Here is a 27,235-nt window from a genome sequence, read left to right on the forward strand (position 1 = left end):
CTGTGTGCTGTTTGCAGAGCCAGCTAGAGAATGCGTGGGCCCCTAGGAATTTTCTGAACCTGAGAGCCAATCCAGCTTAAGAATAATCTTCAAACTGAAAGTCAGTTTTGCCTTTAGCAGTGAGTAAACACACCAGGCAGGTTGTTTTGCTTATATGAGCATCGGTTTGCTCATCTGTGAAATGGGCTCATTGGTACAATAATCTGGGTTTCTTTACCTGGCTCTTGTGAAGATCTGTAGAGAACTCGGTCAGTAGTCAGTTCTGAGGCACTTGTGAGAGGTAGCAGAACGATTTGTAAAGCATGGGGCACTGTGTTTCCTGGGCTACAGGCATTTTCTGGGTCAGGCTTTCATGAGAATCCTGAATGAGGATGAAGCACAAGATGTGGTCCTCAGGTGGACAGCATCTGTGACCCCTGGGCTAAGAAATGCAGAATGCCAGGCTCCCCACTCAGACCCACTGAAACAGACTCTGCATGTGAGCAGGATCCCTGCAAGCACACTGGCATTTGAGAAATGATGGACTAAAAGAACCTGGAGCTCCTCAATAGGGCTGCTGCTGCTGCTGCTGCTGCTGCTAAATCGCTTCAGTCGTGTCTGACTCTGTGCGACCCCATAGACTGCAGCCCACCAGGCTCCCCGTCCCTGGGATTCTCCAGGCAAGAACACTGGAGTGGGTTGCCATTTCCTTCTCCAATGCACGAAAGTGAAAAGTGAAAGTGAAGTCGCTCAGTCGTGTCCGACTCTTAGCAACTCCATGGACTGCAGCCTACCAGGCTCCTCCACCCATGGGATTTTCCAGGCAAGAGTACTGGAATAGGTTGCCATTGCCTTCTCTGCCTCAATAGGGCAGGGAGGGCCAAATCTGACTCAGCTCTGAGACCCCTGGCTCTGTGCAAGAAGAGAGGAAGAGGTTGTGGATGCTGGCAGCATGACTGGTGGAATGAGTGGGTGAATGACTGAATGGCAATCAGTGGCCACTTTAAGATCTGATCCACGCAAAGAGCCTTCCAGACCAGTGGTTCTCAAGTATGACTACACATGAGAGTCACCTGGAGAGCTCTGAAGATTCTTGTTGTCCAGGGAGTACCCCCTCATGAAAATCAGAATTGCAGGGGATGGTACCAGCATCAATATTTTAAGTTCCCCAGATGAGATCCAGTTTTCTGCACCAGTGTTTCCCAACCTCAACACTAGTGACAGAGCCAGATCATCCTCGGTGGTGGGGGCCATCCTGTGAGTTTCAGGATGTTTCACAGCATCCCTAGTCTGACCCACTAGAGGCCAGCAGCACACCCCAATTGTGACCTCCAGAAATGTCCCCAGACATTGCCAGTGTCCTTTCAGGGCATCACAGTTACCTCCAATTAAGAATCATAAATCTAGACTGAGTCTTAAACTCCCGTGCTTCCAAGGGCCTGGCAGGTCATATATAGAAAGCAGTAAGACAGACGGGTGAGGACAGTTCCCAGGTGAGATCCAGCCACGTGATTGGGGCTGGAACTAGCAGAACTAATTTTTCAAGGGAAGCTCGAAATGTGATTTGCAGCTTCCTATGTTTATATGTTGGCTGTTTGAACATCTTCATTTTTTTTTTTAATTCATAGAAATTTTTTAGAGCAGTTTTAGATCCACAGCAAAAAACTGAAAGTAGTTTTCCATATAGGCTGACTATGTCCTCCATACACGGCCACCCCTACCTTTAATGTTATGCACCAGAAGGGAGCATTTGCTATAGTCAATGAACCAACATTATTGTCAACATCATTATTGTCCTATTAGCATTATTGTATTGCATTATCAACATCATTATCAACTAGTCTGTAGTTGACATAAGGGTTCCTTTGTGTTGTACATTTTGTGGATTTTAACAAATATATAGTGACATGTATCCATCATTATGGGGCCTCCCTGCTGGTTCAGTGGCAAAGAATCTGTGTGCCAATGCAGGAGAAGTGGGTTCGATGCCTGGGTCAGGAAGATCCCCTGAGAAGGAAATAGCCACTCCCTCCAGTATTCTTGCCTGGAAAATCCAGGGACAGAGGAGCCTGGCAGGCCACGGTTCACGGAGCTGGAAAGAGTCAGACAGTACTTTCTGTGACTAAGACGACAACGACATCCACCATTGTAGTGTTGTGAGGAAATGTCTCAGCGAGCTAAAAATCCCACAGGCTCTGCCTGTTCACCTCTCCTGCCTCTTCTTCCCAAATCCCTGGCAGTCTCTGATCTTTTTACTGTCTCTGTACCTCTGCCTTTCCCAGAAGGTCACAGAGTTGGAGTTATACACTTTTCAGACCGGCTTCTTTCACTTAGCAACATGCATTTAAAGCTCCTCTGTGTCTTTCTGTGGCTTGATAACCCATTTCTTTTTAGTGCTGAATAATACTCCATGCTATGACTGTTCCACAGTTTAATTATGCACCTATTGAAGGACACCTTCGTTGCAGTTTGAGCATTTAAAAATTACTGGGGGAGTCCAAGAGAACCAAAAGTGAGGAAGAAAGCTGAGCACAAAGTGCCGACAGAAAGTGAGCACGAAGACTTGGGAGAGGGAGACTTGTCCTAGAGAGACTCTGTGAGCACAGCTCCCGTGTTTGGACCTCACGCTGAATAGCACAGAATGGTAGCAGTGTTAAGAGTGCCCTGTGGGGACTCCCTTGGTGACCCAGTGGTTAAGGCTCCTTGCTACCAGTGCAGGTGGCCTGCATTCAACCCCTGCTCCAGGAACTAGATCCCGCAACCAAGACCTGGTATATCGAGAAAACAAAAAGTACACCGGGAATCTTCTAGCACTTCCCAGCCATCCACAGACAGGACACTAACCCCCAGAGAAGGAATGTGTGGAGCCCTTCACAGGTCAGAACTCGGGGCAAATCAGTGCCTCTTCCTTAGGCAGATCTGATTTTTATTATCAGTCCATCCACTAAAATCTCCACCCACAGGTACTTTTCCATTTCAGCCCAGTTCCAGAAATAACCCTTACATAACCACTAAGCACTCAGCTTAATTTCTTTTTGTCTTTCACAGATGAAATGAATAATAGCCCTTTGAAATGAGTAATAGCCCTTTGAAATGAGTAATAGCCCTGGGTGACCACCTCACCCAGGTTTGCCCAAGACAGACATCCAAAGCCCCAGAAACCCCTCAGCCCAAGCAAACAGCGACAGTTGGTTGCTCTAGATAGCATCCCCATTCTACAGATGACTAAATTGAGGCCCAGATGGAGAGCGAGCCACCAGAACTCACCCATTGAACGTGGAGTGCTTTGGTGGCAAACCTGGAATTGAAACCCACATTCTCCTGCTTCCTGGCGCTGCTCTAAGACCCAGCAAAAGAAATCAGAATGAAGCATGGCAAAGGGAAAAAGCCAGGGGGACAGCTTCTCCACCACTGCCTTGCTGTGGATCCTCAGGGCAGACTGTCCCCGCCAGCCCCAGTGCTCTCATGTGGTAATGGGGAGACTCATCCTGTCTTTCTAGGGTTTCTGGGAGAGTAGTGATAATGATAAAAAGGGCACAGACATAGAAAACAAAATTGTGATTGCCCAAGAAGAAAGGGGAAGTATAAAATAGGGGAATGGGGGTAACAGATAGACATTGTTATTGCGGTTTAGTCGCCAAGTCGTGTCTGACTCTTTAGCGACCCTGTGGACTGTAGCCCTCCATGCTCCTCTGTCCATGAGATTTCCTAGGCAAGAATACTGGAACGGTAATCTTCCTTCTCGAGGTAATCTTCCCTACCCAGGGATCGAACCCGTGTCTCTTGCATCTCCTGCATTGGCAGGCAGATTCTTTACTGCTGAGTCACCAGGGAAGCCACAGATACATATTACTATATGTAAAATAGATAAGCAACAAGGGTTTGCTGTATAGCACAGGGAACTCTATTCAATATCTAATAATAATCTATAATGGAAAAGAATCTGGAAAAGTGTGTATTTATATATGTATAGCTGAATCACTTTGCTATATATCTGAAATTAACATGATACTGTAAATCAATATGCTATGCTTCAATTTTATTTATTATTTTTTTGGCCATACTACATGGCTTGTAAGATCTTAGTTCCCTGATCTAGGCCCTTGGTAGTGAAAGCACAGGATCCTAACCACTGGACTGCCAAGGGAATGCCTTTTAATTTTTTTAAAAAAGCATAATGATGATAATAAACAGCATTGACTCATCAGCATAACTCAGTGAAGGGAATGCTCTCATTCTCCCTTTGACAAAAGAGGAAACAGGCTGGAGGTGAGAGGGGGTGGTGGTGGTCATTTGCCCAAAGCCACTGCAGAGTGAGCCGCAGAGCCAAACCCCAGACGTGTGACTTTTTTTACCAGGCTTCCCCCATAGTGAGGAGCCTACGGAGTTCCTACAAAACCCAAGCTCCCCACACCCCCACCCCACCTTATCGTCCCAGCAGGCAAAGGAAAGATCCTGGAGAGAATTCAACCCCTGGGGGTTATTTTTAGTTGCAGAGGTATCCATTTCTGCAAAACATGGGGGCCTCACCTGACCCAGCCCCTATAGGACCCACCAGCTGCTCCCAAGGATTAACTCTCAGCTGGCAGTGTTTTAAATAGATGCCCGGAGGAGAGAAGAGTGCACTGGGCTTCATAATGGAGCAGCTTAGTAGATGCAGAGAGGATGTACTTTGGGCTTGTGACTTCAAGGTGAGATGGAGGAGGGAAAATTTGATTCCAACCCCTGATAGGAGTTAGGCAAAGAAGGGATTAGGGTTCCCACCTGACAGAAGGAAAGACATGGGGAAAAAAAAGATAGATGGTTTGTCCAAGAACATGTGGTTAGTCAGGGTGTAAAGAGAAAGGGAAGTGTGTTGCTGATTTATCTGAAACAACTTTTATGAGGCTGGTTTCTGATTATAGTATGTATTAATATATGCCAGAAATTCCTATGATGGAATACAGTACAGCAGTGGAAATGAATATTCCCCTTGAAAATACTGAGCTCAGTGAAAGAAGCCAGATGCAAAGGGCCATGTTATATGAGCCCACCTGTATGGAATGTGGGCCTTCCCTGGTGGCTCAGTGGTAAAGAATCCACCTGCAGTGCAGGAGACTTGAGTTCGATACGTGGGTTGGGAAAATCCCCAGGAGTAGGGAATGGCAGTCCATTCCAGTATTCTTGCCTGGAGAATCCCATGGACAAGGAGTCTGGCGGGCTAGAGTCCATGGGGTTGCAGAGAGTTGGACACGACTGAAGCAACAGAGCATGCACGCATATGGAATGTATAAGTTCAAGAGCCATCTTCATCACTTGAAAAGGAAACTCCGGGCCCCATTAGCAGTCGTTCCCCACCCCCCTGCTCAGTCCCTGCCACCACTAACCTGCTTTCTGTCTCTGTGGATTCTCCTTTTCTGGACATTTCATGTCCGTGGGCCACACAGTGTGTGTCGTGTTGCGCCTGGCTTCTCTCACATAGTGTGTTTTCAGGACTCACCCCCGTTGTAGCACTGTCAGTGCTTCATTTCTTTTTAAGGCTGAATAGCATTGCGTTGTGTGGATGGACCACGTTTAGTTCGTTCGTTCACCTGTTGATGGACATTTGGGTGGGTTTCACCTTTTGCCAATTGTGAGTAGTGCTTCTGCGAACATGACCTTTTAAGAGTCTTCTAGAACCTATTGGTGGGTTGTTGTGCATAAAACAGCATGGTGCCCCACCCTAGGCTGTGAGACCTCCTGTTCCTGGATCCCCATTCACAACCATTGGGGAGGGGGCAGGCAGTGAGGGGCCCCCCCAGCGGGCTTGCTGTGATAAAGCAGGAGAGCACCCCAAGTCCTTCTTGCTTATCAACTTTTAAGGGGACCCTTGTTTTTTTTTCTAGTTTTGATGATTAAATATTTCAAACATACAGAATATGTATGACATAGACACCTCTGTGTTCGCTACACACTTACTAGATGTGAACATAGATTTGCTTCAGATCTTTTTTTTTTTAAAGAAATAGTGACAGAGCCAGTCCCCTCCCTTCCCCTCTTTCCCGCTCTGTATATGTTGCTGTTGTTAAGTTGCTAAGTCGTGTCTGACTCTCTGTGACCCCATGGACTGCAGCATGCCAGGCTTCCCTGTCCTTCACCACCTCCCGGAGTTTGCTCAAATTCTTGTCCATTCAGTGATGCCATCCAACCATCTCATCCTCTGTCACCCACTTCTCTTGCCTTCAGTCTTTCCCAGCGTCAGGGTCTTTTCCAGTGAGTCAGCTGTTTGTATCAGGTGGCCAAAGATTGGAGCTTCAGCTTCAGCTTCAGTCCTTCCAATGAATATTCAGGGTTGATTTCCTTTAGGATTCAGTGGTTTGATCTTTGTCCAAGGGACTCTCAGGAGTCTTCTAGATATGATCCCTGCCCTAAAATCAGCCTGTATTATTCCCATGCCTGTATGTATACCTTCACCAATGTACATATGTCTATGAACTGCACGGAGCAGTTTGTGTTGTTTTACATATACATTATACATAGAATGTACATAAACATATCATTTTGCAACCTAACTTTTTTATTCAGCAGTAGCCTTATGGATTTATCAGTGTTGATGCATCTAGAGCAGGGGTTCTCAGCCAGAAGATCTGTCCTCTGGGGATGTTTGGCAATATCTGGAAACACTTTTGGTTGTCATAACGAGGGTGAGGTGGTGGTTTAGTCCCCACCACACTAGAAGTGTCTTGACTCTTTGCAACCCTATGGATTATAGCCCGCCAGTCTCCTCCGTCCATAGGATTTCCCAGGCAGGGATACTGGAGTGGGTTGCCATCTCCTTCTTCAGACTGGGGGTGGGCTACTAGCATCCAACGAGACAAGGCCGGGGATGCTCCTTGACATCCTGCAGTGCCCAGGATGGTCCCCACCACAGCAGAGAGTGATCCAACCTCACACATCAGCAATGCTTAGATCTGGATCTAGTGTGTTGCTGGTGTTTGTTTTGGCCATGTCACACGGCTTATAGGATTTTAGTTTCCCAGCTTGGGATTGGAGTCCTAACCACTGGACAACCAGGGAATTCCCTAACTCATTCCTTTTTGGTTTTAAGGTTTATTTATTTGTCTGTTTTGGGCTGCACTGAATCTTTGTTGCTGCAGGCAAGCTTTCTCTAGTTGCAGTGAGCAGGGAGGCTACTCTTCATTGAGGTGTTAGGCTTCTCACTGCGGAGGCTTCTCTTGTTGCAGGACCCAGGCTCTAGTGTGCAGGATCCATAGCTGTGGCACATAGGCTTAGTTTCCCTGTGGCATGTAGAAGCTTCTCAGACCGGGGATCGAACCCTTGCCCCCTGCACTGGCAGGCCAATTCTTAACAACTAGACCACCAGGGAAGCTCCTAGTTCACTTAAAAATAACCACTCTTGGCATTCCATTTTGTGTGACTGTTCATTCGCTCAGTCGTGTCTGACTCTTTGCTGCCCCAGGGACTGTAGCCCGCCAGGCTCCTCTGTCCATGGGATCTCCCAGGCAAGCATACTGGAGTGGGTTACCACTTCCTCCTCCGGGGAGAGGGGGATCTTTCTGACCCAGGGATCAAGCCCATGTCTCTTGTGTCTCCTGCATTGGCAGGTGGATTCTTTACCACTAGCACCAGCTGGGAAGCCCTCTGTGTGACTCACCTCTTACCACGAAACAGTAGACTCTGCTTTTCTCCTGCTGTCACAGTGTGGCAGTGAAATGCGCCCCCCACCCCCATGTCTCTTTGTTCACAGACGTGAGTTTCTCTCTTGGGCAAATAGTGAGGAATGGAATGGCTGGGGCCCAAGTGGCTCACAGGTGACTCATTTCCTCAGTGTTGACAAATTGCCTCTCAGCTGGTTCTGCCTATTGATCCTCCCAACTGTGTATGTACCAGGGAAACTCGGGCTTTTTTCCTCTTGAGGAGGGACCGATATTCCCCTCCCCAACCTTCTCTCTGAGATTGACTGATCTGAAAAGAAGGCAGCTCCTTCTATAGAGTAGAATGAACTTTGTGTTTCTTTCCCCAACATGAGCTTAGAACACTGGACACAGGACCCGGGAAAGAGGCTTGGATACTGACAGTGTATTGTTCCGGTTTTGTGGGTGTGGGTGTGTTTGTTTGTTTGTTTCTGAGATGTTTTTGATGCGGGACCAATTTTTAAGTCTTTATTGAACTTGTTACAATATTGCTTCTGTTTTTTATGCTTTGGTGTTTTGGCTGAGAGGCATGTGGGATCTTAGCTCCCTGCCCTGGGGTCGAATCCACACCCCCCTGCGTTGGGAGGAGAAGTCTCACCCACTGGACCCTCAGGGAAGTGCCCTGAGCACTGCATCTTGTGCCGAGTGTCCCTTAGCCCTTAGCTTCCCTCTCTCCCCTTCCCACCTTCTCACATGCGCTCCCTTTGCCTGGATCATCTTCTCCCTTCCCCCCCTCATCCTCTAGGAAATCCTTGCTCCTTGTTCAACTCTCAGCTTAAGCACCGCTACCTAAATGAAGTCTGACCTCCTCAGTTAAGACAGTTGCTGAATTAAACCCTTCAAAGCACCATGTCCCTCTCCCTTATGAGGTTTAACCTTCATTTGTGGGATTATTTAACCATTTTGCCTCCCTGCCAGACTACAGACCCCACAGAGGTAACCCCTGAACCAACTCTTGCTTATGGCTGCTTCTCTGGTTCCTAGCAAGAGCCTGGCACGTGGTCAGAACTCAAAAATCCTTACTGAAGCCTGGGTGATCTTGAGAAAGCCACTCAAGATCTGTTGCCTCATCTGTCAGGTGCTATGTTAGTTTCGTAGGGCTGCCATAATGAATGACCACAAACTAGAGGGCTTAAAACAACAGACATTTATTCTTTCCGTGTTCTGAAGGCTAGAGTCCAAAGTCAAGGTGTCTGGGTCCTTCTAGAAGCTTCAGGAGAGGAACCATTCATGCTTCTCCCCTGGTTTCTGGTGTCTTCCAGCCATCTTTGGCATTCTTTGGCTTGTACACACATCACTCCAGTCTTTGCCTCTGACCTCATATGGCTTTTTAGAAAATTATTTTCTTATTTATTTTTTGGTCATGTGGCATGTAGGATCTCGGTTGCCTGACCAAGGATCAAACCTGCACCCCGTGCATTGGAAGCATGGAGTTTTAACCACTCGACCATCAGGGAATCCCCTCATCTGGCTTTTTGTATGAATTTCCTTTGGCTGCCATAATGAACTACCACAAACTGGGTGGCTTACAACAGAAATGTATTGTCTCACAATTCTGGAAGCTGGAAATCCAAAATCAGGGTGTCATCAGGGTCATGCTCTCTCTGATGGTTCTAGGGAGGAAAAGCTTCCGGAGGTGGCTGGCATCCTTGAAGTTCCATGACTTACAGCTGCATCACTGCAGTCTCTGCCTCCTTGTTTATACAGCCTTCTCCTCTGTGATCCATCTCCTCTTATCAGGAACACCAGACACTGTATTAAGGCCCACATAATGATTTTATCTTAATTACATCTGCAAGGACCGTATTTCCAAATAAGGCCCCATTCACAGATACCAGGGTTTGGGACTTAGACATGTCTCTTTGTGAGTTTAACTCGCAACACCTTCTTATCTGTGTCGACGTCTCCTTTTCTGCCTTTTACAAGAACACTCATTGGATACAGGACAAACCCAGATGCTCCAGTATGATCTCATCTTGAGATCCTTACGTTAATCACATCTGCAAAGACCCTATTTCAAATGGGGTCACTTTCTGAGGTTCTGATGGCCATGAACTTGAGGGGGTAGGGGAGCACTGGTCCCTCCTGCAACTCACTGTAGATCGGGATATCGATCCCTACGTTACCTGGGGTGGAAAGACTGGGCTCTGAGGCTGAAGCCTTGAGGATGCTATGAAGGTATGTAGTTGCCTGGGATACAATCAGTTCAGTTCAGTCGCTCAGTCGTGTCTGACTCTTTGTGACCCCATGAATCACAGCACGCCAGGCCTCCCAGTCCATCACCAACTTCCGGAGTTGATGCTTTTGAACGGTGGTATTGGAGAAGACTCTCCTCCCACCCCCAATCCCTCCCAGCATCAGACTCTTTTCCAGTGAGTCAACTCGTTGCATGAAGTGGCCAAAGTATTGGAGTTTCAGCTTTAGCATCAGTCCTTCCAATGAACACCCAGGATTGATCTTTAGAATGGACTGGTTGGATCTCCTCGCACTCCAAGGGATTCTCAAGAGTCTTCTCCAATACCACCGTTCAAAAGCATCAGTTCTTCGGTGATCAGCTTTCTTCACAGTCCAACTCTCACATCCATACATGACCATGGGAAAAACCATAGCCTTGACTAGACGGACTTTTGTTGGCAAAGTAATGTCTCTGCTTTTTAATATGCTCTCTAGGTTGGTCATAACTTTCCTTCCAAGGAGTAAGCATCTTTTAATTTCCGGGCTGCAATCATACAATAGTAACTCAATTAAAACAAGGAACTCAGTAAGTAAAGAAAGCAGGGGAGGTCGTTGTTATAATGTAACTAAAAGTGCCGACATAACTGCAATGCTTAAGAGTATTCAGTCCACATTTGCTAGAATGTAAGCTCTGCATGGTGTCATCTGCATATCTGAGGTTATTGATATTTCTCCCTGCAATCTTGATTCCAGCTTGTACTTCTTCCAGCCCAGCGTTCCTCATGATGTGCTCTGCATATAAGTTAAATAAGCAGGGTGACAATATACAACCTTGACGCACTCCTTTTCCTATTTGGAACCAGTCTGTTGTTCCATGTACAGTTCTGACTGTTGCTTCCTGACCTGCATACAGGTTCCTCAAGAGGCAGGTCAGGTGGTCTGGTATTCCCATCTCTTGAAGAATTTTCCACAGTTTATTGTGATCCACAGTCAAAGGCTTTGGCATAGTCAATGAAGCAGAAATAGATGTTTTTCTGGAACTCTCTTGCTTTCTCCATGATCCAGCGGATGTTGGCAATTTGATCTCTGGTGCCTCTGCCTTTCCTAAAACCTGCCTGAACATCTGGGAGTTCACGGTTCACATTTTGCTGAAGCCTGGCTTGGAGAATTTTGAGCATGACTTTACTAGCGTGTGAGATGAGTGCAATTGTGCAGTAGTTTGAGCATTCTTTGGCATTGCCTTTCTTTGGGATTGGAATGAAGACTGACCTTTTCCAGTCCTGTGGCCACTGCTGAGTTTTCCAAATTTGCTGGCATTATTGAGGGCAGCACTTTCACAGCATCATCTTTCAGGATTTGAAATAGCTCAACTGGAATTCCATCACCTCCACTTGCTTTGTTCATAGATAGTATACTAAAAAGCAGAGACATTACTTTGCCAACAAAGGTCCGTCTAGTCAAGGCTATGGTTTTTCCAGTGGTCATGTATGGATGTGAGAGTTGGACTGTGAAGAAAGCTGATCGTCGAAGAATTGATGCTTTTGAACTGTGATGCTGGAGAAGACTCTTGAGAGTCCCTTGGACTGCAAGGAGATCCAACCAGTCCATTCTAAAGGAGATCAATCCTGGGTGTTCATTGGAAGGACTGATGCTAAAGCTGAAACTCCAATACTTTGGCTACCTCATGCGAAGAGTTGACTCACTGGAAGGGACTCTGATGCTGGGAAGGATTGGGGGCGGGAGGAGCAGGGGACAACAGAGAATGAGATGGCTGGATGGCATCACCAACTCAATGGATATGAGTTTGAGTGAACTCCGGGAGTTGGTGATGGACAGGGAGGCCTGGCGTGCTGTGATTCATGGGGTCGCAAAGAGTCGGACAAGACTGAGCGACTGAACTGAACTGAACTGACTGAAGCTCTGCATGGACAGGAGTTCTTTCACTCGCATTTATTATTAGCTACTATGTATCAGGACAGCACCCACCATGGAGGAAGGCAGGAGGCTGAGATGTTCAGCAGCAGATAAGATGGATAAGGTCCTTGTACTCACCGAAGGATTAAGATCAAGTCAACTTATTGGGGTGCTTCCCAGGTGGCGCTAGTGGTAAAGAACCTGGTTGCCAGTGCAGGAGATGTAAGAGATACGAGTTTGATCCTTGTGTCGGGAAGAATCCCTGGAGGAGGGCATGGCAACCCACTCCAGTATTCTTGCCTGGAGAATTGTCCTCTATGGACAGAGGAGCCTGGTGGGCTACGGTTGGTAGAGCCGCACAAAGTTGGACGTGACTGAGTAACTTAGCACGCATGCCTGCAACTTGTTGAGCGTATCAATAGCGTATAGTTATTTATACCAATAGCTTCACACTTTGTACATGGCCTGAAGAGGCCAAGCTTTCAGATTTGACAACTTTAAAATGTTTATTTATTTTGATTTCTTTGGCTGCTCTGGGTCTTCGTTGCAGCATGCAGGCTTCTCTAGTGGCAGCACATGGGCTTCTCTGATTGTGACCTGCAGGCTCAGTAGTTGCAACACACAGGCTTAGTTGCTTCGAGGCGTGTGGGATCTTAGTTCCCTGACTAGGGATTGAACCCTCATCCCCTGCATTGGAAGACAGATTCTTAACTACTGGACCACCAGGGAAGTCCTAGATTTGACAGTTTAGAGACAAAAGTCATCCAATCTCTAGAAATAAAGAGAAACTTTCCCTTCAAAATCCCCAGAGCTGGACTGATTATATCTTTTGATTAGTCTTTTGATTAACAGATCATATATTGTAACCTTGTTATCTCACATCTACATTGAGTGGAGTTTTCATTAGTTTAAAGTAAACTATTTAAAGAGAGCTACTGGGGAATACTGCTGCTGCTAAGTCGCTTCAGTCGTGTCCGACTCTGTGCGACTCCATAGATGGCAGTCCACCAGGCTCTGCCATCCCTGGGATTCTCCAGGCAAGAGTACTGGAGTACTACTCAGCCATAAAAAAGAATGAAATCATGCCATTTTCAGCAATGTGGATGGACCTAGAGATTATCATACTAAGTGAAGTAAGTCAGGATGAGAAAGACAAATACCATATGATATCACTTATACATGGAATCTAAAATATGACCCAGATAAACTTAGCTACAAAACAGGAAAAGACACCCATAGAAAACAGACTTGTGGTTGCTGGGGTGGCGGGGGAGGGAAAGAATGGGAATTTGGGATAAACAGATGCAAACTGTAGGAGGATGAATATCTATCTATCTATATAAGATGGATAAGCAACAAGGCCCTACTGTATAGCACAGGCAACTATATTCAGTATCCTATGACCAACCATAATGGGAAAGGATATGGAAAGGAATGTTTATGGATGCATAACTGAATCACTGTGCTGTACAGCAGAAATTAACACAACCTCATAAATCAACTATACTTCAATAAATTTTAAAATAAAATAATAAAGACAGTCATGGGTACCACCCCCGGCTGTGAGAGCTAAGTAACTGTGTCTTACAACTTCATTCTAAATTCATCCTCTGGAAAATGAAGCTAGTGGGGGAGGGAAGGAATCAAGATGATGAACTAAGTTGTCACACCAGAAGATACCCAAGTTCCAAGTTGGGGGGTGGGTGACTGGAAGATTATGACAATAACGGTATAAAGATAGAACTGAACTATTTCAAAAGATTTGCAAGAATTTCAGTGGGTAGTACAAAGTGTACAGTTTGACTAATAGACATCAATCTTGTCCCTCTAGTGGTTTTGTAAACGTATTTTTTAAGAACTAGACCCCCCCACCTTCGTTTTAATTTGGGGTCTTAAAATAGTTTTTATCTTGAAAAAGTTCAAGACTCATAAGTAATTTATTATTTATTGTGCCTATGTCACACAGCTTGCAGGATCTTAGTTCCCCTACCAGGGATTGAACCCTCCACAGTGAAAGCACCAAGTCTGACTGCTATGCTGTGCTTTGCTAAGTCGCTTCAGCTGTGTCTGACTCTTTACGACCCTATGGACCGTAGCCCACCAGGCTCCTCTGTCCATGGGATTCTCCAGGCAAGAAAACTGGAGTGGGTTGCTGTGACCTCCTCCGGGGGATCTCCCCGACCCAAGGATCAAACCCAGGTCTCCTGCACTGGCAGGTGGGTTCTTTACCACTAGTGCCACCTGGGAAGCCCCCCTAACTGCTGTACCACCAGGGAATTTCCAGAAGTTGCACAAATGGAGCAAAGAGTTTCCAGCTTTCCCAGCTTCATGCAATGACAACATCTTACCTGATAGCTCATTATGAAAAAAAAAAAAAAATGAAATTTGGGACTTCTCTGGTGGTCCAGTGGTTAAGAATCTGTCTTCCTATGCAGAGCATGCAGGTTCAATCCCTGGTCAGGGAACTAAGGTCCTACATGCCACAGGGCAATTAAGACTGTGCCCCACAGCCAACCCCACTGGCTAACCACAATGAAGGATCCTGTGTACACAAATATGATCAGACACAACCATGATCAGACACAACCAAATACATATTAAAAGACAAAAAAAAAAACACTGGAGATTGACACCAGTATTATACCATTAACACCTACTATAGACTTTATTCAGCTGTTTTTCCTTGCACTTTAAAAAATATGGTCCTTTGAAATTTTATCACATGTGTAGATTTGAGTAACCACCCCCACAGTCAGGATATAGAATGGTTCTGACATCCCAGGAAAACTCCCTTGTGAAAAGAAAGTGAAAGTCACTCAGTTGTGTCTCCAGGCCAGAATACTGGAGTGGTTAACCTTTCCCTTCTTCAAGGGATCTTCCCAACCCAGGGATTGAACCCAGGGATCAAACCCAGGTCTGCTGCATTGCATGCAGATTCTTTACCAGCTGAGCTACAAGGGAAGCCCAAAAATACTGCAGTGGGTAGCCTATCCCTTCTTCAGCAGATCTTCCAGACTCAGGAATCAAACCAGGGTCTCCTGCACTGCACGCAGATTCTTTACCAACTGAGCTATCAGGGAATCCCCCTATAATTAGATCTTCTTTAGAAGCCTAACTAACCCCTGGTAACCACTGATCTGCTCTCTGCCACTCATCACTATGGTTTTATCTCATGGAGGATGTTATATAAATGGAATCATACAGTACATAACCTGAGATTGGCAGTTTTCACTGAGCATTATACTCTTGAGATCTGTTCGGATAGTTTTTGAAACCCTGGTTCATTCCTGTTTCATTATTGAATAGTATTCCATGGTACAGATATACCAGGGTTTGTTTATCCATTCACCCATTGAAGCCATTTAAGTTTACAAATAAAAACTGCTATGAACATTTGTATGCATGACTCTGTGAATACCAGACTCTCCTTTTCAAACAGAATATTTGCCAGAGTCTGAGATGAAGCAGTAAATGAAATTGTGCTCCATTTCAACTCCAGCATACCCACTTGATTTCTCCTTTGCTCCTGCAAACCCTCACGGTTCCCAGGAACACAGTTTGAAAACCATTGCTCTTGGGAGCCCAACCTCTCAACCGTGGGTGGAAGGTTTTGGGTTATCAGAGCTGCAGGATGTCAGGACATGGACCAGCTCATTCCCCTATCTCTGTGGTGCTCGACTCTGCTGCACAGAAGAATCACTCAACAGCGTTAAAAAATCCACAAACCCAGCCACACCCCAGACCCACCAACCGAGACACTTGGCTGGGGCAGAGGGATCAGGTGTTTGTAAAGTCCCCAGGTAATCCTGATGTACAGTCAAGGTGGAAACTAACGCACTGAGCCATCTTCCTTAGGGGTGGGGTCCCTATTTCTATTTGCTAAGTAAGTCCATTGTTGCACATTTTCTTTCTTGGGTTGAATAAGAAGACTCAATTAGTATCATTTGTGTATGTGTGTATCTTCAGCTGTGGGCTTCCCTAGTGGTAAAGAATCCACCTGCAATGCCAGAAACGCGGGTTTGATCCCTAAGTTAGGAAGATCCCTTGGAGAAGGAAATGGCAACCCACTCCAGTATTCTTGCCTGGGAAATCCCACGGACAGAGGGGCCTGGTGGGCTTACGGTCCATGGGATCACAAAAAGAGTTGGAGGTGACTGAGCGACCAAACAACAAAGCAACAATCTTCAGTTGCAGAAACTGTGAAGTGTATTACATCTTTTCTTTGCTGGCCTTTTACTTTTTTATGGAGATATAATTCTTGTACCACCCAATTCACCCATTTAAACCATCCCATTCACTGGTTTTGAGTATATTCACAGAATTGTGCAACTGTCACCTCTCAAAGAAACCCAGATCCTTGAGCTCTTACCTTCCCATCTCCCCTGTCCTCTCCGTCCCTAAGCAACCACTAAGCTACTTTCTCTTATTCGATGTGAAAAAATTGCATAAAGCACCAATAGAGTGGAGTCCACAGGGTAGTGGAAGTCCTCAGGAGTGACTGACTCAGTAGAGCAAGGAAGCCTTCCTGGAGGAAGTGGCATTTGTGCTTGGCCAGTTTTGCTTTGTGTCTTTGTTCCTTCTATGCTACTAATAGGGTTGCTCTGTCTGCCTCCCCACTCTGTCAGTATAATTCTATATTCAAGGACTCCCTTATCCAGCTTTGCTCATTGCCCTTTCCATACCCTTCCACACACATGGGCTTGCCTGCGTGGTCCGTCTTGGTACCAGTATCTGGTGACTTCCCTCTGCCCTGATGGCACTCTCCCAATAAGACAAGACTTGGAAGCAGGACTTCAGGTTCTCCTTTCAAATTTCTTCTCTACCTTCCTATCTGGGGCCAGTCAAAGCAAATAAACATTCTCCACAAGAGCACAACTCAACAACAGAAGGACAACCCAGTTTTTTTAAAAATGCACAAAGGAATTTAATAGACATTTTTGCAAAGAAGATACTGTAATGACCAATAAGGACCTTCCCTGGTGGTCCAGTGGTTAAGACTCCATGCTCCCAATGCAGGGGGTCTGGTTTCAATCCCTGGTAAGGGAACTAGATCCACGTGCTACAGCTAAGACCCAGTACAGCCAAATAAATAAGTTAAAATATTTAAAACAATGGTGGTACAGAGAAAAAAGAAAAAAAGACCAATAAACATTTGAAAAAAGAACTCAGTATCACCAGTCATTAGGGAAATACACATCAAAACCTCAATGAGATACCACCTCACACCCATAGGATAGCTATTCCTAAAAAACAAAGCAGTAAGTGTTACCCAGAAGGTGGAGAAATTGGAACCCTTGTGCATTGCTGGTGGGAATGTAAAATGGGGTGGTTGCTGTGGGAAACAGTGGGAAATTTTCTCATAAGTTAAAAATGGAATTAACCTTTGATCTGGCAAATCCACATCTGGAATTATACCCCAAAGAACTGAAAGCAGGAACTCACAGATGTGTGTATGCTCTTGTTCTTCGCTGCCATATTCATAATAGCTAAAGGATGTAAGCAACCCAAATGTCCACTGACAGATGAATGGATATGCAGACTGTGGTGGATGCATTCGATGAAGTATTATTCACCCTTAAAAAGGAAGAAAACTCTGACACATCCTGTGACATGCATGACCCTTGAGGATTTTATGCAGAATGACAGGATCCAGTCACAAAAATGGCAGATGCTATATGAGTCCACTTACTTTAGGTCTCTAGAATAGTCAAGTTCACAGAGATGGAAAGAAGAGTGGTGGGCATCAGGGTCTGGAATGGAGGGGGAATGGAGGGTTAATGTTTGACGGGCCAAAGTTTCCGTTTTGTGAGGTGAAAAAGCCATCAATATGAGTTATGGGGATGGCTGTGCAACAACGTAGATGTGCCTAACACAACCGAACCATACCCTTAAAATGGCTAAAGTGACACATTTTATGTGTATTTTACTGCACCCACTTTTTTTTTCTCTTAAATAAGGAAAGACCAAAGGTACAGGTGTAGGCTTACAGGGATCTTGGCATCTGCCCAAGGCAGGAGTAACTGCATCAGAACTTCTCAGCTGCATGTTGCCCTCTTCAAGCTTTAGTCTCTTCATAATTCCCTGGTAGTCCAGTGGTTAAGACTCTACTCTTCCACTGCAGGGGGCACGGGTTCAATCCCTGGTCAGGGAACTAAGATCTCATGAGCCGAGAGGCATGGCCAAGCGAAACAAAACAAGTTTCAGTCTCCTTGGGCAGGATAATAACAGTGATCACTTGGCTGCAGTCATCAATGAGGATTTAATGAGTCTTTCCTATAAACACTAAAACCCAGTGTCTGAGAGGGCTTCCCTGATAGCTCAGCAGTAAAGAATCTACCTGCAATGCAGGAGACCCAGGTTTGATCCCTGGGTCAGAAAGATCCCTTGTTGAAGAAAATGGCAGCCCACTCCAGTATTCTTGACTGGAAAATCTCATGGACAGAGGAGCCTGATGGGCTGCAGTTTGTGGGATCACGAGAGTCGGACACAACTTAATGAGTAAACCACCACCATCACCACCTCTGACCCAGGAATGCTTGCTAAATGTGAAAGTGAAGGTTGACCAGTCGTGTCTGACTCTGCGACCCGATGGACTTTACAGTCTGGAATTCTCCAGGCCAGAATACCGAAGTGGGTAGCATTTCCCTTCTCCAGTCGATCTTCCCAATCCAGGGATCAAACCCAGCTCTCCCGCATTGTAGGTGGATTCTTTACCAACTGAGCTATCAGGGAAGACCTGCTAAATATGATTTGTTTTAATTATCATCCTCTCTGAGCTCAGAGGAAAGAGCCCCAACCTGGTTCTACCTTCTCTCTGAGTGATCTCAGACACGTGTACAGTTTCTCTGAGCCTTGGTTCTTCCTCTGTAAATGGGCGAACTGCAAGGCTTTGGGTGGACGCTCTGAGAGGGCGGCTGAATTAGGATGGGCTGGTCAGAGGGCATGATGGTGAAGCATGCTCTCAGCACCATGGTGATGGTGGGGACACCCCCGTGCCCCTCAGGCGCAGTTGAGCTGTCCCGGCACCACCCCATGGCGTCCTGGCTATGTGCCATGCTGCATTGCTTTGGGAGTTACATCCTGGCTGATCTGCTCCTTGGGGAGCCCGTGATTGACTACTTCAGCAACAGCTCCAGCATCCTGCTGGCCTCAGCCGTCTGGTGAGCATCACGGGTCTGGCGGGATGTGGGAGAGCAGAGCAGGCGGGCAGGGCGATCCCACCACCAGGGAGGTGGGAGGAGCTAGGACCCACCAGCCAAACCTCCGCAGTTAGCCCTGACTCACCACCCTCTCCGCCCAGCTGTCCTGAGTCTGGTCACAACCTCGTCTCCGAGGGGCCCCCAGGGTCTATCTCCTCCCTGATGCTTGGCATTCTCTCCCCAAAGGTACTTGATTTTCTTCTGCCCCCTGGACCTCTTTTACAAGTGTGTCTGCTTCCTGCCAGTGAAACTCATCTTTGTGGCTATGAAGGAGGTGGTGAGAGTTCGCAAGATCGCCGTGGGCATCCATCACGCCCATCACCACTACCACCACGGGTGGTTCATCATGATTGCCACCGGGTGGGTCAAAGGTAAACAGGGCCATGACCAGAACAAAGGGAAGTCACCCCACTGGAGAGCCCCTTCTCAGGGGCCATTATCAGCCATCTTAGCCAATCCCATATGGGAGCTAAGACCTCATATGCCTTGGGACCAGGAAACCAGAACTTAAACAATAGAAGCAGAACTTAAACTTAAGCAATAGAATTGTAACAAATTCAGAAGAGATTTTTTTAAAAAAGTAAATAGGACCATGAAACCATGATAGCTAATGCCTCTGGAGAAAGATTTCTCAGCTGCGGCCCTACTCACATGTGGTGCTGGACCCTTCTCTGTGTGGAGGCCATGCTGTGCGTTGTAGGGTGTTGAGCACATTCCTGGCCTCCACCCACTAGATGCCTGTAGCACCTACCACCAGTGCAACAACCAGAAATGTCTCCAGACGTTGTCAAGTGCCTCATAGAGAGGAAAGCATACCCCTGTTAAGCTTTGTGGACTATGGCCCTTTTGTCAGCCCAGTAAAGCCTACAGACCGTTTTATGTTTTCTTAAGTGCATAACATAAAATATAGAGAAGAATAAAGGAAACCTATTATTTTAAAGTAGTTATAAAGTGTTTAAAAATAGGCTTTAGTAGTTTTTTGTCTGTTTGTTACTGCTGTTTGTGGTTTAGTCACTCAGTGGTGTCTGACCCTTTCTGATCCCATGGACCATAACCCACCAGGCTCCTCTGTCCATGGGATTCCCCAGGCATGAATACTGGAGTGGGTTGCCATTTCATTCTCCAGGGGATCCTCCCAATCTAGGGATCAAACTTGTGTCTCCTGCATTGGCTGGTGGATTCTTTACCACTGAGCCACGTGGGAAGCCCCTTTGTACATATTTACTATTGATTAAATAGCAGACCTTCCACTGACTTCTAATAAGTCTCATGCTCTTGAAGCAGTGTTGAGCACAAATGGTATTTGAAACCATCTACAACAATGAGAATGTGAAAGGAAAAAAAGCCATGAGTTCTGCTGATGACAGTCATAGACTTCCAAATCCTGCCCAGGTAATTGCCTCCCTTCTTGATAAAAGGAAAGGCTGTTTTTCAGTGAAGGATGTGAAAATGAAAATGTAATTCTGTTTCCTTTCTGGGTTCATAGGCTCTAGGTTAAGATCCCCAATCCAGGGTAAGTTTTGAGTTGAGCTCATTGTGCATCTTACTTGACTCTTCTTTAGCAGAAAGTTAGCATCATCCCTTTCTGCTGAGGAGGGGCATGAAATGACTTGCCCAAGGTCATGTGGCTATGGGGGCACAGATGGGGTTTGACGCCAGGTCCTCTGAATCCAACACTCACATTCGTAACTATTTTGAAGCCCTCCTTTCCCCGCTTCTCTTTCTGTGCTAAGAGGCAGACCAAGCTAGACATTACAACCAAAAGAAAAAAGTTACTGAAGTTACATAGGGACAGTTTATAATGGTGGGTCAATCCACTAGGACGATATAACCATTTTAAACATATATGCGCCTAAAAACAGAGCACCAAAATACGTAAAGCAAAAACCGAGGGAAGTTAAAGGAGAAATAGACAATTCAACAGTAATAGTTGAAGAGGTGGACCAGGGAGTGACGAGAAGGCAGGGAAGGAAGGCTTGAGCAGGTGCTAAATACCACTAAGCTCTGTATTCCTGTTTGCTGCCAACCAAAGTGGATACTCCCAAATGTCTGGGAGTACCCTCCAGCAAGCCAGTGTCCTAAGGCACTTTTGATGCTTAGGGCTGGATCACGCTCTGGTGGGGGCTGTCCTGTGTGTTACAGGATGTTGAGTAGCATCCCTGGCTTCAACCCACTAGTTGCCAGTAGCAGCTCCCTCCCCAGTGGTGAAATAAAAAATGTCTATAAATATTGCCAAATGCCTCTTTGGGACAAAGACACCCCAGAAGGAAACTCCTGGTCCAGTGGTACATATTGGGCACCCCAGTTGGCACAAACAGTCCTTCACTGAATATCTAAGCCTCTTTAGCCAATACATTTGGAGTAAATGGGAAGATTCTTCTAGAAATTCAACCACAAATCTTGATATGGGTCTCCTTATTGTCTCTCTAGAAAGCCTCTACTAAAGAGAAAATTACCCAGGGGTATAACATGCCTTCCAGAGGGCAAGTGGCTCAAGAAAGGTTGAAAGCTCAGAACCCAAGGCGGGAGAGAGGCTGGGGGTGGGGAGCCCTCTGGAAGCCTCTTGCACAGTTCAAGGTCCTGGATTGAAAACATCAGGGCAGACAATCCAGATTTGATCAAGACATATCTTGCAGGTGGGATATGACCCCCCTTACTTCATGCTGGTTTTGCTCTGAATATGCCTTGTGATCCTTGGGAAGATTGTCCCTTCTTGGCCTCAGTTTCCCCACCTGCAACACCTTAGGCTCAATATTCCTCTGGAGAAGACTCCAGAAACTTCTTGCTTGGGAATTCAGCCAAGAAGAATGGGAAGCTGGGGATGGCAGGCTTGCTCAGAAGTACCCTGTTCCATAGGCTCTGGTGTCACCCTCATGTCCAACCTTGAGCAGCTGCTCCGAGGGGTCTGGAAGCCAGAAACCAACGAGATTCTGCACATGTCCTTGTGAGTATCCCATCCTCCCCATCCCCTGGGCCTGACCCTGGGTTGGATACTCTGGTAACTTAGAAGCCTTGGTCCCCTGGTTCTCCTTCCAGAAGCTTCCAGAGGCCATGGCTGGGGGACCTCAGAGGCAGAGCCTTGACACTACTGAGGGGGTAGGCAGAGCTTCAGGGAGATAAGACACTCCTTCACCTCCCATAAAATGGGTTTTGAAGATTGAGTAGGAGATTTCTGGCAAAGAAGGAGACTCTGGACAGAGGCCAGTGCTTCTGCCAACTATCAAGTCAGAAAAGATTCTGCCTGGTTCTTCAGGGCCAGGGTACAGATTTTGGGTGGGAAGTGAGGGTGTGGTGGGGAGTATGGCTGGGGTTAGGTGGAAAACAAAGGGTAAGACCAGATGGTCATATACAGGACTCAACCCAGGACCCCATGAGGCATTTAGTCTAATACATTTTTAAAAGACCTGAAAGGATCAGGCTAGTTAAATTTTCTTCCATAAAGCTGTTGCCATTAAAATATGACAACATTAAAAGACTCACCCGTGTGCCAATGATGCTTTTAAACTGTGGTGCTGGAGAACACTCTTGAGAATCCCTTGGACTTCAGGGAGATCAAACCAGTCCTAAATCAGAGAGGAAATCAACTCTGAATATTCAATGAAAGGACTGGTGCTGAAGCTGAAGCTCCAATACTTTGGCCACCTGATGTGAAGAGCTGACTCATTGGAAAGACCCTGATGCTGGGAAAGATTGAAGGGAGGAGGAGAAGGGGATGACAGAGGACGAGATGGTTGGATGGCATCACTGACTCAATGGACGTGAGTTTGAGCAAACTCCGGGGGATAGTGAAGCACAGAGGAGCCTGGCATGCTGCCGCAGTCCATGGGATTGCAAAGAGTCTAACACAATTTAGCAACTGAACATCAACAACATATGCCAGTGAAAACTACCTCCCATGTCATATGTTGGAAAACATGGCATTGTCTCATTTTATCCTCATGAGAGGTGTGTTCACACACTCAGCTCATGGGCAAGTCAAAATATCGGAAGCCTATTCGTCAAAGAAGAAAAAGAAAATCAATAAAAATTGTGTGTCATAATCCCACATTCCAGGGGAGTGCATTGTTCAGGAGTCCCCAAGACCAGTCTCAGGTGCGATGATTTGCTATGACGAGGCATAGAACTTGGCCAAGTTGTTATACTTAGGGTTATAGTTTATTAGAGTAAAAGGGAACAGATTAAAACTGGCAAAGGCAAAAGGCACAAGGGATAGCATCCAGGGAGAGATCAAGTACAAGCTTCCAACTGTCCCCTCTCTGAGGAGCTGTGTGGACAGCACCTGCTGCTCCCAGTATCCGTGTGTGACTGCGTGTATTTAAAATTGCCAACCAGTAGTGTTCCCCCAAGCACTGGTGTTCAGGGGTTTTCCTGGAGCTTGATCACATGGACCTAACTGACACCCTGGATGGCCAACCTCAGTCTCCAGTCCCTCCAGAGGTTCAGCTGATACCATGTGGCCCAAGACCCCACCCTAAATCACATTGTTATCACCTGGTGTGACCCAGAGTCCCCAGGTGAACAAAGACATTCCTATCAGGCAGAACTTAGTGGGTACCTCTCAGGAGCAGGCCAGAGGAGAGAGCTCTCTTTGCACCAAGTTAACTCTTTACTGCCCAGGGAGGCACCGTCTCGTCCATGTCACATGGGCATCTTCCCACCGTGCACCCCAGAGAAGCTGGGGTGGGAGCTGGGCATAGCAGGGGTGGGTGGAGAAGGGGCTCTGGGCCAGAGGAACAAGCCCTGAGCCATGTAGACCCTCCAGATAACCAGAGCCACCCCGTCCAGCCCCACCAAGGCCAGCCTGTATGGAGCCATCCTCTTCACCCTCCAGCAGACCCGCTGGCTCCCGGTGTCCAAGGCCAGCCTCATCTTCATCTTCACCATGTTCATGGTATCATGTAAGGTAAGTCCTTCTATCCTGGCTAATGCTGACCCATGCTTCCTGGGCTGAGGATGGGAAACTTAGGTTGATAGCCTTGGGGTGTCTGGGGAAAGGACAGCCCTCAGGTCGAGGTGATGGTGGGGGGAGGAGCTTGTCAGTAGGTTCATGCCTGAGAGGAGGGTATGAGAAGATCAGTGTCCAGCAAGTGGGGGTGAGAGCCTGCAGAACAAGGTCTTCCAGGCAGAGGATCCCATAAGGCCAAGATGGAAGCAGGAGAGTACGGAGTCTGTTTGGAGTATGGGGGCCCTGTGCCTTGGGCATGGAGAGCGGGCTGGACCAGGAGTGGTGCTGGTCTAACCCTCAGGCCTTGAGTTGGAGTCACTTCCTACTCAGGAAAGGTATTTCGGGGCCACACACACTTCCCTGCCCTGCGGAGCTGGGGAACTTCATTGCTGGCTCCCTAGGAGGGGAGCACTGAATACAGGAAGGGAGTGAGTGACCCCAGACCAAGCATAGCTCCTCTCTGAGCCCAGGTGTGTGCGTGGTGGGTGGGAATATTCCTGGGGAAAAGGCAACCAGCTGTTCCGGTGTGGCTGGAATTTTAAGCACCAAAATCTTTGCATCGTGGAAAATGCAGGATAGTTGATCACCTTCCCGGGGGGTGCATGCTACCAGAAATCTGAGTCTAGGCTCCATCTGCCCTTGACTTCTGACCTTCTCTTTCTATCCCCACCCCCCAATCTGCTTCTGCCTCATCCTCCCACTGGCTCTCTCGCTGTCTCCTGTCCCTCTGTCATCCCACCTCAGGTGTTCCTGACGGCCACCCACTCCCACAGTTCCCCTTTTGATGTCCTGGAAGCTTACGTCTGCCCTGTGCTGTTTGGGTCGGCCTCGGGGGGCGACCATCACCATAACAACCACGGTGGATCCCAGGGTGGCAGTGGGCCCGGCTCCCCACACTCACCCCTGCCCACCAAGTCCAAGGAGGAGCTGAGTGAGGGCTCCAGGAAGAAGAAGACCAAGAAGGCAGATTAGGGGGCAGCCAGGGAGTCTTCAGGGCACCAGGGAAAGGACCCATACCCAGGACCTGGGCTCAGTTCTCCCCTCTCCAGGCCTCTGCTTCCCTGTCTGCAAACTGGGGCCATCAGCCCACCCTCCGGGGCTTATGTGGGGGGTTAAATGAGATGGGGGGTGAAGGGCATTTGTAGGAATGGGGGTTCCTTTCTCCTTCTGCCAGGTCCCCATAGAGTTACAGCTTTGGGGGAGTGGTCCACAGAATCCCAGCAATAACTCCAACCAGAAACCTTGGCAGTTATGTTCTTGGTCCTGTTACTCCCTCTCTAAAATGACACCTTGACTCTGAAAGAATTTCAGGCCATGTTGAGGCTCATCCATTTGATGGATGTTCACTGTCTGCTGTAAGGTAGCTGCTGTGATTTCCACGTCTCTTCCTGTCAACTTCTCCTGGGCATCCCTGTGCAAGCTGCCCCCTCTGTGAGCCCCGCGTGCCCATCAGTACAGCGGCCCCTCACCCCATTCTGTATGCAAGGGCTGCTGTGAGGCTGGACCTGACAAGCCAGCTTTGTAAGCTTAGAAGCACAACGCAGTCAGGAGGTGAGGCCTTGATGGGTGTTCATTGTGCTTAAAAAACAGTTTTGTGTTTTAGTTCTTTTGTGTTTGTGGCTTGGAGAACCCCACAAGTTACCTGGAACAAAGGAGGCCTTCAGTAGATGTGTCTAGGCCAGACTTGAGAGCGTGGAGGGGTGGGGGAGGCTTGTTCTGATCCTTGGCTTCAGGTTGCCCCCTAAACCAAAGAAATGAGGCCAGCTGGGTGGGGGTTCCAAGATCTGGCTCTAGTCCAGGGGCTTCAAGCCCTCACTGTTGGACTCCAGAAGCTCCATGAGACCTCCTTCAGTGCTGGCAACCTTCATTGCCGCTCGCTCAGTCATTCAACAAACACTTGCCTACTATGTGCCAAACCTTGTGCTGCTACTGGACAGGCTGGGAACTTGATTCTGGGTGAGCAAGGGGGAAGGGAGCTGAGCGCCCCTCCTGGCCACCTTCACCGCAGCCTAGGTCACCAGGGTATTTGAGCGGGGTAGGTGGGTTGGGCATGGCCAGTCTCAGGTGGGATTTGGGCCCAGCATTGGACAGCTTGGGACTGTTCTTTGCATGTGGGTGCTCAGGGCATGCTCAGGGCATCAGCCTGTGGCTGTGTCACATAGGCCTTGGGTTGTTGGGGTCCCAGGTTTTGCCCAGTTATTGGGAAAGTGCCTTGATCTGGTGATGCCCGGGAGCTTGGTGGGTCCTGAGGCTGTAGGGCCCCCAAATTCCTCCTCTTGCATGTCTATCAAGGCTCAGTGTGAAGGATCGGCAAATAAATTTGTTGTGAAAGAATCCTGATGGCTTGTCTGATTCTTACTTGCTCTTTTGGCCTCAGGGCACAGTGGGAGTGTGTGAACTTAGAGACACATGGAATTTCTAGGAGAATGAAGCTCACAGTAGCCCTTAGTCACCAGAGGGAGATGGAGGCAGTGGGTGAAGTCTGTAGGGTTTTGGATTAGGTAGACTTGGGTTTAATCCTCACTGTGCCATTTGCAGGTCATCGGGCTTCCCCTTCTCTAAGCCTGTTTGCTGCTTGGGAAAAAGAGGATGATGACTATCACTACCCTTCAAAATAGGTTGGATGATCAATGGGATTAATGGTTGGGATTTGCAGCTAAGAGTTTGTGCAAAACCCAGTTAATGGAAGTCAAGCCACAGACTAGGAAAAAATCTTTGAAAATCAGACATCTGATAACAGGAGTGGATCCTGCATATATGAGTTCTTAACTAACAAGGAAACCACTCAATTTGAAAATGAGCAAAGGATTTGGGTGGACATTTTGCCATAAAGAATATACAGGCTGGCATAGAGATAAACACATGAAAGATGCTCAACATCCTTGGCCATCAGGTAAGTGGATGGAAAGATACCACTTCACACCCACTGCTGCTGCTGCTGCTGCTGCGTCACTTCAGTCGTGTCACCCCCACTAGAGGACTAAAATTAAGGAGACCGACCGCACTGTGTTAGCAAGAACATGGAGCAACTGGAACTCTCATACATGGCAGGTGGGAATATAAAATGGTGCAACCACTTTGGAAGACAGTTTGGCAGTTTCTTAAAAAGTAAAGTTAAGAGTTTGGCAGTTTCTTTAAAAATTACTGTATAACCCAGACATTTCACTCTTAGGTATTTGTCCAAGAGAAATTAAAATATATGTCCACACAAAGACATGGACATGAATGTCCATAGCAGCTTTTAAATAATAACCTCAAACTGGAAACAACGAACAAATTTCCATCAAAAGGTGAATGGGGACTTCCCTGGTGGTGCAGTGATTAAGACTCCATGCTTCTGATGCATGGGG

General features: G+C 47.2%; 1 protein-coding gene across 1 annotated transcript in view; it reads left to right on the forward strand.

Annotated features, from left to right (window-relative positions):
• TMEM38A (transmembrane protein 38A) overlaps positions 1–26,226 on the forward strand; it is a 28,624-nt gene extending 2,398 nt beyond the window's left edge. The window contains exons 2-6 of the mRNA XM_055428990.2: positions 18,745–18,901; positions 19,127–19,311; positions 21,797–21,884; positions 23,726–23,843; positions 24,630–26,226. Coding sequence (XP_055284965.2) covers positions 18,745–18,901; positions 19,127–19,311; positions 21,797–21,884; positions 23,726–23,843; positions 24,630–24,857 — 776 coding nt within the window. The 3' untranslated portion in view covers positions 24,858–26,226. The remainder of the gene's footprint in view (positions 1–18,744; positions 18,902–19,126; positions 19,312–21,796; positions 21,885–23,725; positions 23,844–24,629) is intronic.
• The last annotated feature ends 1,009 nt before the right edge of the window (positions 26,227–27,235 follow it).

Source organism: Moschus berezovskii, chromosome 8 (genome assembly GCF_049115385.1).
Source record: "Moschus berezovskii isolate FMDL1 chromosome 8, NW_MosBer_1.0, whole genome shotgun sequence".
In the NCBI taxonomy this organism is placed as follows: domain Eukaryota; kingdom Metazoa; phylum Chordata; class Mammalia; order Artiodactyla; family Moschidae; genus Moschus; species Moschus berezovskii.